The 15,039-nt window shown below is 43.5% G+C and overlaps 1 protein-coding gene across 1 annotated transcript in view; it reads left to right on the forward strand.

Annotated features, from left to right (window-relative positions):
* The first annotated feature begins 7,208 nt into the window (after window positions 1-7,208).
* Window positions 7,209-15,039, forward strand: part of PTPN22 (protein tyrosine phosphatase non-receptor type 22) — a 55,083-nt gene continuing 47,252 nt past the window's right edge. The window contains exon 1 of the mRNA XM_026483721.4: window positions 7,209-7,417. Coding sequence (XP_026339506.1) covers window positions 7,331-7,417 — 87 coding nt within the window. The 5' untranslated portion in view covers window positions 7,209-7,330. The remainder of the gene's footprint in view (window positions 7,418-15,039) is intronic.

Here is a 15,039-nt window from a genome sequence, read left to right on the forward strand (position 1 = left end):
ATGAAATAAAATTGTGTCTATGTATTTGAACTAATTCTCAGTAAGTGCAATCTCAATCGAATGATAGAGAAACAGAACAGATTGGTGGTTGCCAGGGGCAGGGGGTGGGAGGTAGGGGAAATAGGTGAAGTTGGGCAAAGGGTATAACTTTCCAGTTATAAGATGAAAAGGGTCTGGGGATGTAATATACAGAATGGTGACGATAGTTAACAATACCGTATCATATATTGAAAAGTTGCTAAAAGAGTAGATTTTTAAAGTTCTCACCACACACACACACACACACACACACAAAACCACAGTATGTATTTATATATATATATTTTTTAAGGTTTTATTTTTTCTAAGTCATCTCTACACCCAACATGGGGCTCGAACTCACAACCCCGAGATCAAGAGTCACATATTCCACTGACTAAGCCAGCCAGGCGCCCCAAAGCACACTGTTTAGCTAGGCGAGGTGACAGATGTGTTAACTAACCTTATTGTCGTAATCATTACGCTGTATGCCTTAAACTTATACAAACGTGTATGTCTGTTATATCTTAGTAAGCTGAAAGATAAAATAAATGATAAATGTCAGAGACCAGCAGCCCCCTCTTGTCTTGTCTTTTCCCACCGAGCTGTCGCAGCTCCCTGTTTTATCCTATACTGCCAATGAAACATCAGAATATGAATCTTCCTCCAAGTTTACGGCTGTATCTTAAGATTGAGGATCTGGTGCCCCTGGGGGTTATGCCAAGTAAATGGGAAAAGCAACTCTGGCTTGGGTGTTGTGTTTGTGTTGCTAGGCCACACTCTCCTAGGAGAGCTGAAGTGGTGGGGTTGCAGAAAGAAGACACTGTAGTCCAGAGATTCAGAATACCTTCAGACTGTCTGATTTTAACAGTTTAGTTTCACCGTACACGAATCATGTGACCCTGGGCCAGGAATCCAATTCCTTTGTGCCTTAGTTTCCACATCTTAAAATAGAGATGATTTGGTTACTAATTCATCGGATTGTGGTAAGGGATCAAGGAAACAATACACTGTGTAAAGGGCTTAGCCCAGTTTTTGGAATATTTTAAGCACTGCACCATTAACACTTTGGGGCTGCTGTGATTCGAAGTTCATAAAGTTCTAGCCTGACTTTTTTCTCCCCACTGACACTGTCTCTCGCAAAGGCAAGCCAACCTCTGGCTTCACCTCTCGCCTCAGTGTGGGATTCCCAAGTCTGACTTATTTCCCTTCTTCCTAAATCCACATGCTCAAGCTCTAATTCTTCATTTCTGTGTACCTTTCTTATCCCGATACTTTCCCAGACTGCCATCCAGCTAGCTCAAAACCTTAGCTATTTCTCCCTGTTCCCTCTTTCCAGTCTTACACACACAGTTAGTCTTTCTCACTTATTCCTTCCTTTCGTCCTAATTGTCTCACTGGAGTTTAATGCCACGTGCCTGGACTTTTGGTAAAGCCTCTCAGTTTGGCTGCTAATTGATCGTCCTGTTCTAGGATTGCCCCATTCCAGTCTGTCCTGTATACTGCCACCAGATCGATCGATTGTGGTTTCCTTGTCTATTCTTTTGATTCATTTTTAGATACCGTATAACTCATTTTGAAATTTTACATACTACTGAAGGAGATGATAGGATTTTCAAAAAATTTATCAGAAAGGGTCATTTCTTTAAAAAAAATTTTCGAGAAAAATGCTTTGACTGCCATGTTCTTAAGATTTTCCAGGGGAACTTTTGCAGGTGATTGGATATGTTCATTATATTGATTGTGGTGATGGTTTCGTGGCTGTGTACACATTTCAAACTTATCAACCCACACACCTGGAAGCGTGCAGTTTATTGTATGTCAATGGTACCTCCATAAAGCTGTTATTAAAAGACAAAAAACAAAACCTTCACCGATTTTCCACTGCCCATCAAATAAAGCCTGACTTTTCAGCCTGGTATTCAAATTCGCTCAGGGTCTGTCTCCATCTGCCCTTTCTAGCCTTGTCAATCAGTACTCTACAGAACCAAGGCTCTGGTCAGACTGAGCCACTCGCTAAGCTACCCAACTCCTACTGTTCTCTCTCTCTCTCTCTTTCCTATTCCTTCTCCTCAGGCTCTTTGACATATTCTAGGCCGAACTCAAACGCCGCTTCTTCCAGGAAGCCTATCCAGATAACTCAAACACAAAGTGATCTTTGCCTTCTCAAAATTTTGTTCACATAACATTTATGGCCTTACCACAAATGGCCTTAAATTACAGTTATTTGTGTACTTACTTTCCTTACAAGTATGAAAGATCCTTGAATGAAGATAATTTGTTGTACACTCTGCAGCGCCCCTCGTCCCCGTTCTCTTGCATGTGTATGGATCTCATACGTGTTCATTAAATGAATAAACAGACTCAATACTGAATAAACAAATGAAAGATAAGACTTCAAGTTTGATTATATTGTTTTTGTTTTCTCATTTATCTCTTTTTTTTAAATGTTTTTTTATTGTATTATGTTAGTCATCATACAGTACATCCCTGGTTTCTGATGCAAAGTTCGATGATTCATTAGTTGCGTATAACACCCCAAACCCCACCGAGAGTCCCAACTCTGTTTTAAAAAAAGGTAAATTGCGTCAATTGGAAATTATCAGTTGACTTTTGCCCCCTGAGGATTGCATTTCCGAAACCAAAAGCGGAGCATGATTCCCTGTGGAATATGGGGAGCTGAGGACGAAGTTCACAGCAGGTGAACTGAAGAGCTTGATGAGGTCCCAGAATGCTGTAGTGACCAGAAGCAATCGTGACCAGAAGCTGGGGAGGGGACTTTCCTGCTGTGGGTGCTGTAAAAACACAAGCAAAGCAATGAGCTTCGTTAGAGGCGCTTTATAAGCCCCTTCTGTGTCCTTTTACAGAAGGGAACCTGGATCTATTCTGGAGAGGAAGGAGGTCGTCCCCCACCCCCACCCCCCAGCCATGGCGGCCCTGCAGGACTGGACTCTGTCTCAGTGATGGCAGCCCCATTCCTTCCATAACAATGGCCCCGCTGCTGGGCAGCAGCCGTCAGGCAAGTGCTCTTTGCCAGGTCCCTGGACCTCCCTGCAGGGAAGGCCCATCTGCTCCTGGAACAGTGAAAGTGCCCGGCAGGAGACCTGGAAGCATTGCTGTAGTGAGTAAGCAAGTCAGGGTGGGTCTCTCACCAACACCCAACCACGTTCTGTAGCGTCCTGTGTCTAATAGGCTTATTTCAGGTGTTGGTTACCATTAAGACCATGGTAAGCATGTGGGTTACCCAGATGCATATAGAAGACACCAGCATTGGCTTTGATAAACTTAAAACTCCAGAGGCCCGTTTATGTGTTTTCTTTTGAATAAACTCTTTTAAATAAATTTATGGGATTTAAGGAACCCACGAAGACACAAAGAAAACTTCTCTGGCTGAATATAAAGACTTAATTCCGAGAAGAGGCAGACTAAGAGAAGTTCGTTGGTGAGACGGCGTCAGGGGCAGGATTGTTGAAGAAAAGAGTGACCAGGCTTTACAGCTTTATTTTCGTCTTGACGAAAATTAGGGGAAAGGTGAGAAGTAGCGTGAGAGGTGGTAGTAGCATGAGCAAGGCCTGTGGGTGATGTGGCTAGGTAGTTTGGGTGGGGACACGTGGGGAGGGGCTTGGTGGCAAGCGGAGTATTTCTGGGCGTGTTCCTGTAGACCCTTGGTAACTGCGTTGGGTCTTGATCATTAAAGTGGAGTTTTAAGAACCTTCATCCAACCTTGGTTCCTAGAAGATGCTAGCATGGCGTATCACTAAGAGCCCAGTGCTGCGGCAACCCATGTGCCCAAAAGGGCATGGTGGTCAGCATGGGAATGGAAAAGGCTGCTTGAACCTACAAGGCACTGAGGAGAAAGGACAAGCAGGCCTTGGTGACCAAGGGGACACTCACAAAGAACCGAGTGTCCCGCAGATAATACACAGAGAACATATCACATCAGTGACCCTGGGAGGTAGAGAAGGGCAGGCATAGTGCAACTGGCTTCCCCAGGGTGGAACATGCTTCCTCAGAGAGAAAGAGGAAGTGCTGAGACCTGAGTGTATTTCCCATTAACTAATCATCATTGCCCTAATAATCTCCCCTGATACTCTCTTCCGTTAAGGTCTTTTTGTCATCTAATTCCAACCTCCGTGACACTGGTGTGTGCCCTTGCACTGGCACCCTTCCCTCGTGCTGGTGTAGGTGACCGTGTGACGGACACTCCTCTCTGCTGTCCTCTTCCTTCTGAACAGCCCGCAGAGCCACAGGGGGCAGCAGTGAGGTGTGCTTTCCTCGGTCTTCTTCAGGTGCTCATTCACTTTTACTTTCCACTAGAACTCAACCCTGAGGGTTCTGACAGAACGCCCGTGGGTCTTCACTGCACGGAACTGACGCATTCGCTCAGGACGTACACCAGACTGGATTAAGTGTTTCATCACAAATTCGTAAATTCTTTTAGGTACTTGCCAGTCTTTGCTGTATAACATATTCCCCCCTCCCCAGCTTTTGATCTTCCCACGAGATATAAATGAGTCATCAGAATCTTTACCAAAAAGCCTCATGCTCCGATTGTCTGTAGACACCTCTAAGTGTCTGTAGAGGGAAGTGTGAAAAATTAAGTAGCAGCTTAGATTTGTGAAAAATAAAACTGAAGTTTTTTTGTTTTCTCCTTCAGTTTTGTGTTTTGCTCGCTTGAGTGGTCTACTCAGGAAATGGTCTTTCAGCTAAGTGGGTTTTTGAGGTTTGGTTATTTCACGATGTTTCTGTCTCTTTTGGTTTTAGAGTGGAACAGACTCCTAAGAATTGCTGTTTGCTTTAAAAATTTTTTTCGCAGTTCTGCTAAGACACTATTTTTAGATTCTTATATTTGGGGTAAAAAGACCATAGAGGGCATCTCAGTGAGTTTCTCTTTACCTCATATCTGTCTCTATCTTAGCTCTCCCTAAGAAGAGACTAAAGTTAGAGATTGTTCTGACGTGCGAGCTTGAGAGAAAGAGCTTTAAATCTTATTTGATGAGGTCTCTTTTTGTTTATTAATTAGTAAAGTTCTGGTTTGCTTGGAAGTGATGACATTCTAAGGGGACAGAGAGTTTATGAAACTCTCTCTCTTGTTAAAATACAGAAAATCATTTTCCTTTTAGGGTTATGCTTTGCTACATAACTTTGCTATGCAAGTTAGTTTGGAATGTTTTCATTTTAATTAGTAATTACGTCTGTGTCTTTGTCCTGAAATGCTTTATTAACTGGTGAAGCGTTCTTTTCACTATATTCTGGCTTGTTCGCTACTGCATCCCCAGCCCTAACATCGTGCTTAGTATTTAGTGGGTACTCAATAAATTTGTTGAACAAATTGATGGATTTTCATGTCTTTTTTCTAATTTAAAAAATGACATAAGAGGGGCGCCTGGGTGGCACAGCGGTTGAGCGTCTGCCTTCGGCTCAGGGCGTGATCCCAGCGTTGTGGGATCGAGCCCCACATCGGGCTCCTCCACGATGAGCCTGCTTCTTCCTCTCCCACTCCCCCTGCTTGTGTTCCCTCTCTCGCTGGCTGTCTCTATCTCTGTCAAATAAATAAATAAAATCTTTTTTAAAAAAATGACATAAGAATGTTAAAAGACTTTTCAAAAGCACCCTTGATCCCCGCACTTACACAATTGATCCTTTTCTGCCCTGGTCTTCATCTAACCTTATACATAATCTTACAGGGTTTTAGTTATTGTGAACTTTAGGTTTCGTGCTTTTAAAGTCTTCCCCCATATTTTATATGCCTTAAATTGCCAAATTAAACATCGCATGAGTTAGCCCAACAAAAAATTCCCCTTGAATGCTAGATGGGGCTAGTTGGAGAAATCCTATCCCATTTTCAACAAATATCGTTGAAGAACTATGCTTCGATTTAATTTGTTACGCGGCTCGAGATTGAAATTCTTTACTGGCTTCACCTGCCTGGAAGCAGGATTCCTCAAAGACCGTTCCTTTCTGGTGGCGAGGCTCAGTAAAGTGGAAACGGCTTCATGGTGTTTGGAGTCATGATTTCCTAAAGGGAGTTTGAATAATGCAAAACAGAAAGGATTGCTAATATCTTAAATAGAGGAAGCTCTAATGGCACATTTCCAAGTTTTCTTCAGGATTATTTCGGACTAATTTTGTTAACAATTATTTACGGAACTTCTGTCCTCAAGCAGAGATGCTGGGCTGATTTTGGGGTGTGCTCACTCTGTATGAGACCATCTTAAGGAGGTTCGTACCCATTGAAGACAGGATTTATTCAAGCTGAGAAGTGGAAGCTTTTTCTAGAACAGCCTGCCTGTCAAACAGGGCCAAATGCCACATGCACAGCGTGGCCTCCTGAAGCAATGGCCTTTTCCCAGGCGCTAGTTGGGAGAGCAGAAATGTCTTCTCTAGACATGGTTTATGCTTTCCGCCCTGAAAGTTATACTGTTCCCAGCAAGGTGGTGGCTGTTACTCTTTTTCTGTTCCTTATAGTTAACTAGCATTGCATACGGGGAACCCTGTGCCAACTTCCTGGTCAGGTGCTCCTCGTGGGGACCACGGTGCTCCTGGATCCCATACTCACTCCTGAAATCAACACCACTTCCCTTAACCACGGTCAGCACTTCCGCAGCCCTGGGAGAGACACAGCCTGTCAGAAGCAGCTGACTTTGCTTCACCCAAAAGAGAGGCTGGGGTCTATATGGCAGACTTACAACTTCTGAAGAAAAACCCCTCCTCTGATGAACAGAAATTTGCCACTGATCACACGGACAAGAAACTTTGGGGAGAATAGGACAGCAGGAGATGTCTTAACTCCAGACAGTGTGTGCCTCCCTTTCTGACCCTAGCTGACCTTGGCTGAGTTCATCTGGTGCGTGAGGAAACAGAAGGTATCAACAGGGCCTGTGTGTTCGCTGAGGCGATGGGGAGAGGCAGACCCCAGCCATGAGACCTGGCATTCTGCCTTTTCTCTAGGAAGTAAGAAAAAAGGTGACACTTGCTTAAAGATGATGGAGTGGAACGGTCTCAGAGCTACGCAGACCATGTGTGATGCTCTGGTTAGCCTCTTGTTTGTTACAACTTGAATTGTAACCAGGTTCCTTCCTTGAGAAGGAAGGCACTAGGGCCCTGGAGTGATGATGGCTTTGTTGTGTGACCACAGAGGCTGGTTGCGTACTAATTTCCTCTAGGGCTTGTGATGAAGTCAGTTAACCACAGCCTTCAACATGCTTTGCTCCAGCGACAGCAGTGACTTCTTGGTGGTATCTCGGCCATGACATACATTTGACATGCCCTCCCTTGACCCACCGGTAGACAGTTTCTCTTGTCCTGCAGCATGGACCAAAGGGAAATTCTGCACAAGTTCCTGGAGGAGGCCCAAAAGAAGAAAGCCAACAAAGAGGAGTTTGCCGATGAATTTCTGGTGAGTCCTACGTGTGACACTCTCAGGGGAGTCACACAGACTGTTTAACTGATGAGGATAGTCCAACTTGCCTAGACCAAGTTGCTCTTGGGATAAAACGTGAATTTCAGACCGTGCAGGGGAGGAAGGGAGAAAGGCAACCTAAAGTTCCACTTTTCTGAGTGGCTTGGATGTTTTAAGTATTCTCTCCAAAATACTGTTTTAAATATGGTGTTTGCTAGTTCTTGGAGTTTGACTGGGATTCCTACGGAAGGCCTTCATAATTCCAGGTGTAGAAATACTCATATTAACTGAACATCTGGACTTCCTAGGTATCTGAGTTGTGGTTTATGCTTCAAATGACTACTTTTAATTAATACTAAGAGGAAAGAAACCAAGATTAACTTTTCATGGAACATTATGCGTCAGCCTCCCCGTGGAACTCCCCTTGGATGACAAGGGCTCTTGAGTACCAAAACTACCTGTTGCCACATTTCTTTTTCTCTTCTTTTATTTTTCTTCTAAGAGGAGAAATGAGAACATGTGTTTTTGCAATAACAGGGTTTCCTTAAGCTTCTTTTGCTTGGAGGGGTGGAACGGCTGGGATGGGGAGTAGAAACCCAAGTGGGGGGCATGGAGACAAACATGAGTGCCGGGGAGCCTAGGGCCGACTAGATCTGATCATCCAGGGGAATGCTGCATCTCCTCTGATGCGTCAGCAGCTGGGTAGGCCTTGTTTGTCCCATAACCTAGCACATCAGAGGACGTGGGATATCTGATAGCACCAATCGTGTATTTTGGAGTACTTCCAGCCGGTGTTTCAGGGCTACAATAACTTGAAGCCTTGGCTCTTCAGCTGCGAAGAAGTGGGAAAAACAAGAGAGTTGAAGCAGAGAACCTGAAATCAAATCATGATTCTCTTGTCAACCGAATTATCAACTCCTTGATACGTTCCTTGATGTGCCCAAGTCTTTCTTTACTAACTTCCAAAATGGGGTAATTCATGTCCTACCAATCCTCACGGGTTGTTGTGACGATTAAATATTAATAATGATTAAATGTGCTCATTCATTCTGTAATATTTATTGAGCGCCTCCTGTGTATCAAGTTTAGTTCTAGGCAACAAGACAACACCTCTGTGCTCATGGACCTCACACTCTGGTACCAGATAGTAGATGTGAAAACACTCTGTAAAGTCTTGAGTGATTAGATATTATGACTAAGTGATTATACGTTGTGATAAAAACTCCTGTATCAACTCAATTTGGATAATATTGTGGCTTTGTGAAAAATGTGCTCTCAACCCCCCTGGCCAGGCAGTGAGTCCCTCTGAGTAGAGCTACCAGGGAGGGAGGCAAGGGGGAAGACCTGGCTTATGTGTCTGTTTAGACACGTGCCTGCCCGTGGGCTATAACTCCTGAGCCCAATTCACCCGACACATAGAGGTAAAAAGTGACCTGAGGGGAAGTGCCAGCCTCTGTCTTCTTTTGGTTGTGTTTTTAAAAAATAATATAGACTACATCCCTAATATTGTTCCTTTTCTTACCCCAGTCATTATAATAATCTCCCACCAAATTTTGGCAGTCACCTCACCTCCTGTTTTCCCTGCCTCTAGCCTTGCCCCACCTTCAATCCGTTATCCATCCAATACCCAACTGATCTGAAAACACAAACCTGGTCAGTTGCCCCTGCTTAACAGCACTGTATAGTTCATATTTTTTTCAGCTGTTTAAAATTGTGAACTATAATACATAGTTAGAAAATTACAGACACATGCGTAAGTATAATTATAAAGCCACCACCGCTGAGGTCAAGGACTAGAACATTCTTGGACTCCGGAAGATCTCTACATATCGCTTCTCCAGTAGGTCCCTCACCCCCACTCCCATCCCCATCCCCATCCCCACCGTGTCCTGCCTTGCCCTGCCCAAGGAATAATCACTATCCTGACTCTTATATTAATCACTTCCTTGCTTTTCTAGCTCTTGGTTTTAAGGACCTTGTTTTTGGGTGGTGATTAAGTGGAACCTCACTGCTCACTGACTCATGTCCTCCAGTGGAAAAACAGAGTCTTGCCCTCAGCCCCACCTAAAGGTTCAGCTGAGATACCAGAGACATTCATTTTGGGGGAGTTGGGTGGTGGTGAACAGGGCTAGGTTGCTTGTCTGGACAAGGTCAATACCGCCATTAACTTGAAGAGCTTTCCATATGGTCCTGTTCCCCATCCCACCTTAAGCCCTTTAGTGTATTCTCCCAGGATTTGATGTTTTTGGGGGTGGAGGACTAATTCTGTGACACAAGGCCACTGCTTGCCGAAATGGTGGTGCCTTTGTGGAATTATAGAAAGTCATCTTCTGGTTCCAGGGAGACAATCTGTGTACCCTGCCCCCGCCAGGTCAGTGGCTTGGATTTCAGTCCCCCCACCACTCCCCACCACACCCCGCCCTTGGCTGTGTATCTGTGTGCAGGGCACATGGCCCCGCTCTGCCATCTGAAGCCAATACCACGCAGCGTGGGACTTTTCCTGCGCCAACACGAAATTCAATCACCTTTCTGTAGTGGAAACTGTCACGAAACTGGTGGAAGTTTAGTTCCACTATACTTGGCTCTTCGTGTAGTGGAAACAGCCAGGACTGTCAGCTTTTCATGCAATTCATTCACGGGTTCACTGAGCGCTTACTATGTGCAAAGCACTGTGCTAAGGGCTGCAGCGTGTCATGCAATGCTTTGGTGGCGCTTATCTCCTAAGACATCAGAGGATGTCACAGACAGGCAGACATTAAACAGCTAATTACGCTAGTAAATATTGAATTGTGATAGTCTTGGTGGGGTGCCAAGGAAGCATCACATTCATTATCTTATTTAGTACTCATTTAAAAAAAAAACCCATCAGGTAGCTATGATCTCTGACTTACAGATGAGGAAACTGAGGCTCTGAGAGGTGAAGTAATTGGCCACAGCTCATGCCGCTGTCCAGCCACAGACATGCAGTGTAACCTGGGTCTGTTAGTTCAGAGCCTGTGAAATGAATCCTTAGGCAATAGCATAAGTCCCCAGTTGGTATAGTTTCTTTCTTTCTTTTTTTAAGAGAGAGAGAGTGTGTGAGTGAGGTGGGGAGGAAGAGAGCGAGGGAGAGAGAGAATCTCAAGCAGGCTCCCCTCTCAGCACAGACCCTGACTCGGGGCTCAATCTCATGACCCTGAGATCATGACTGGAGTTGAAATCAAGAGGCAAATGCTTAACCGGCTGAGCCACCCGGGGGTCCCATGTTGTTGTTATTCTTATAAAACAATATTATTGCAACTTAAAATAAATTCACTGTAGTACCAATATCCCAACGATTGAAGAGGGTACCGTATATTTTATAGATGAGGAAACTGAGACAGAGGTTAATTGACTTGCTCAAGGTCAGAGAGCTAATAAGCGATGGAACAGAGATGTAAGTTCAAGTATCTTGCTTTACCGTCTATATTTGTAACAACTTTGGTGTCATATCAACCCGAGTTGGAATTCAGGTTCTGCCTATCATTAGCTCTGTGCCCTTGCACAAAGTCATCAAAAAGTGGGAATAAATAAATATTCACATCGCAGAATTGCTGTGAGAAAAATAGAATAAATGCATAAAATGCCTGTCGTGTGGTAGACACCCAAGTAATTTGATTTTTTCTTTTCTTGGACATTTAGATTATTTCTAATTTTTCACGATTCATCACATGCCGTAAATGTGCTTGTCCATGTGGTTTTTCTCTTCTTTTGAATTATATCCTGGGGCCAGATCCCCGAAAGTATCCTTACTGGGTCAAAGAGTCTTAGCATCTAATTGGCTAAGTGTCGCCAAATGTGTTTTTTCAAAGAGCTTCTCTAACTTGCAAAGTCTGAATTTATCATCTTCTTTACCACCTTGCTAGTCTTAATAATGACACAAGAAAATAAATAAATCTTTTTGACTGCTTACCATATGTTAGGCAATAAGTGGTTTACCATCTATGATCTTAATCACTACAACAAGCCCAAGAGGAAAGCATTATCTTCACTTAACCCATGGAACGGCGAGGCCAGGATTTGAAACTGGCCTGATTAAAAGCCCTTACCCTCTATCTTGCATCATAACATGCTTTTCTCCCCCTTAATTTAGTGTAAAATAGTACTTTGTTGTGTTAATTTTATTTATTTGATTTCAGAGCCTCAAAAATTTTCCTGATTCTTTTTTCTTTTCTTTTCTTTCTTTCTCTTCCTTCCTCCCTCCCTTCCTTCCTTTCTCTTCCTTTCTTCCTTTCTTCCTTTCTTCCTTCCTTTCTCTCTTTCTCTCTCTCTTTCTTTCTTTCTTTCTTTCTTTCTTTCTTTCTTTCTTTCTTTACTTATCAAAGTATAGCTGACACACAGTGTTACATTACTTTTAGGTGTACAACATAGAGATTCCACAACTCTATACTCCATGGTTATTTTCAACCTGTATTTTCGCATATAAATTTTCTGTTCATCTACCTTCAACAATAACTAACCCGTGGAGCCGTGTGTTCCAGACTCTCTGCTCAAGGGCTTCACAAGCAGAGCCTCCTTTACTTCCCGAAGAATCCCTTACAATGGCTAACAAAGCCCTGCACGGACCAGCCCTCAAGTGCTTCTCCAGCTTCCCACAGCATGTCGAGTGTCTTGTCCTTGTCAAAGGCCACAGGGCCTTTGCACACATGCTGTTCCCTTTCCTTGAATATTCCCTCATACTCCTCTTTACCTAGTTAACACTTCGTAATTCTTCAGATCTCAATTTGGTAGTCATTTCCTCAGAGAAGCCTTTCTTGACCTCCCCAAATACATCAAATCTCCTATTATACGTTCTCATCAGCACTATCTTTTTTTTTAAATATCTCTTTTTTGCCCCCAGCCTTATTGAGGTTTCCATGGCATTTATCACAGTTCCAATTTTACATCTTTTTGTGGGATTGATTACCGTCTGCTCTCCCATCAGTCTGAAGCTCCACAAAGACAAGGCTCACATTTAGTTCTGCTTACCTGGGTATCCACAGCGACGGGCATGTGTTTGGCAAGCAGTAGACACTGAGGGTCAACTTGTCTAAGATCATGCGGTTCATTCAGTGGTGGAACTTGGATTTGAAATAGAGCTATTTGTTAAAGCTGTGCTTTTTTTTTTTTTTTAAGATTTTATTTATTTATTTGACAGAGAGAGAGACAGCCAGCGAGAGAGGGAACACAAGCAGGGGGAGTGGGAGAGGAAGAAGCAGGCTTCCAGTGGAGAAGCCTGATGTGGGGCTCAATCCCAGGACCCTGGGATCACGCCCTGAGCCAAAGGCAGATGCTTAACGACTGCGCCACCCAGGCGCCCCTGTTAAAGCTGTGCTCTTAGCCCTCCTTCTGATCCCAGACTCTATTGCCCCCAATTTATACATTGGTTTGAACCCTTTCAATTGTAGTATAACATGCCCACAGAAAAGTGCTTTAAACACACACATGAGGGGCACCCGGGTGGCTCATTTGGTTGCCTAACCAAATGACTCTTGGTCTCAGCTCAGGTCTCGATCTCAGAGTGGTGAGCTCAAGCCCCAATTTGGGCTCCACTCTGCACATGGAGCCTACTAAGAAAGAAAGAAAGAAAGAAAGAAAGAAAGAAAGAAAGAAAGAGAGGAAGGAAGAAAGAAAAACACACACGGGACGCCTGGGTGGCTCAGTCGGTTAAGCATCTGCCTCCAGCTCAGGTCATGATCCTAGGATTCTAGGATTGAGCCCCACATCGGGCTCCCTGCTCAGCGGAGAGCCTGCTTCTCTCTCTCCCTCTGCCTGTCCCCCTGCTCATGCTCATGCTCCCTCTCTCTCTCTATCTCAAATAAAGAAATAAAAGCTTTAAAAAAAAATAAACACACACACACAATGTAACAACTAGGATAAAGCAGGAATCCAAGCACAGCTCAGATGGAGAAACAATATTGCCTACACCTTGGAAATCCCTTGGTGTCCTTCTGGATCACAACTCCCCCCAACCCCCACCACATTAGAGGTAAATGCTGCCCTGAAATTGTTATGATTTTTATTTATTTATTATCCCCTTCACCAATTTCACCCATCCCCCCCACCCCCTCCCCTCTGGCAACCACTAGCGTTTTGCTTTTTTTTTTTTTTTTAATATTTATGTCTATTTCTCTTTTCATGTTGTTTGTTTTGTCTTTTAAGATTCCACATATAAATGAAATCATATGATATTTGCCTTTCTCTGTGAATTTTTTTATTTTTCTGCATAGCTTTAAAGCCTATCACTGAACAGTAGAGATTAATTTTACCTGTTTTGGAACCCTATGTAATGCAATCATGTTATGTATTTGTGTGTGTGTGTTTAATGTCTTCTGTCTTTCACTCTACATTATGTTTATAAATTCCACCCATTTTGTTACAAGTAGCCAGGTCTTGATTTTTTTCTAATCATTTTTATGAATTCCATCAGGGTCCAACATATGCAATTACTGTCGTGTCGTGATCACAGCGTGCACTGAGCAAGGTCAGGTAGTCACCTAGGATGGTGTTAACTATTTGGGATCACCACAGTCCGGTGTCTTGGCTTTTGTTTTGCTAGCCTAAAAATTCCGATTTGTCAGTATGCAGAGTTGATCAGGACTAGGCAAACACATAAGAAATTCACCAGAAACAAGAATGCCAATTTATTAATTTTTCAGGGAGAAAAATCACTATCAGAGTAGACATTTGCATTGACTGACGGCATGTTCTCTAATCTGGAGAAAAACTTACATGAGAAGCCAGCTATAATCAGAAAGTTGCCTGATGAGCATAGCGATTTTGGTGGCCTCAACTGTGATGGTATGGTCTCCACCTCCTTGTTCGAACCGAACCTTCAAGGTGGTGGCCACCATTCTTTCCTGGCCAGCACTAGGGACACAGTGACAGTGCCGGATGTCTTGGCTTCTAGGCTAATGAGGACCATCTACTTCCATTAGTGCGTTTGTGATCAGCTACATTACAGTTTGCAGAGGCATAGGTATTCTCTTTGGTCAATTACTGCAGCTGATTGTGGTTTTATGGTATGTACATTTCAGCCATTGTATGAAATAGGGGTCAAGTCTTGGTTCTGCATACCACATGCTGGTCAATTTTGTTTAAAACTCCTTTGATACACTTTTCTGTGTTGGAGGCAGTTGAAGCATTTTCATTTAGAAAACATGTGTAAGGGGCGCCTGGGTGGCTAAGCACTGCCTTTAGCCTCAGGTCATGATCCCAGGGTCCTGGGTTGAGTCCCGCATTGGGCTCCCTGCTCTGCTTCTCCCTCCACCTGCCGCTCCACCTGCTTGTGCGCTCGCACTTCCTCTCTCTCTCTGTCAAATAAATAAATAATACCTTAAAAAAAAAAGAAAGCATGTGTAAAAGTATGAATTGTGTATAAAAAGTGAAAGCTTAGCAAATGTCAAGAATTGTGCAAAATATACATATATGAGCTCATTGGATGTCCACAAGTGTTTGTACAAAGACTGGATGGGAATACAGAAATATGAACATGGCTTCATGTAGGTAGGATAATTTGATTATGGTGTATCCTCCTCCTTCTAAAAAACGCTTGGAGTGAAGAAATTGCAAATAGAAGTACAAATAACAAAAACACCACCAACAACATTTATCCTATCAGG

This window comes from Ursus arctos, unplaced genomic scaffold (genome assembly GCF_023065955.2).
Source record: "Ursus arctos isolate Adak ecotype North America unplaced genomic scaffold, UrsArc2.0 scaffold_12, whole genome shotgun sequence".
Lineage (NCBI taxonomy): Eukaryota > Metazoa > Chordata > Mammalia > Carnivora > Ursidae > Ursus > Ursus arctos.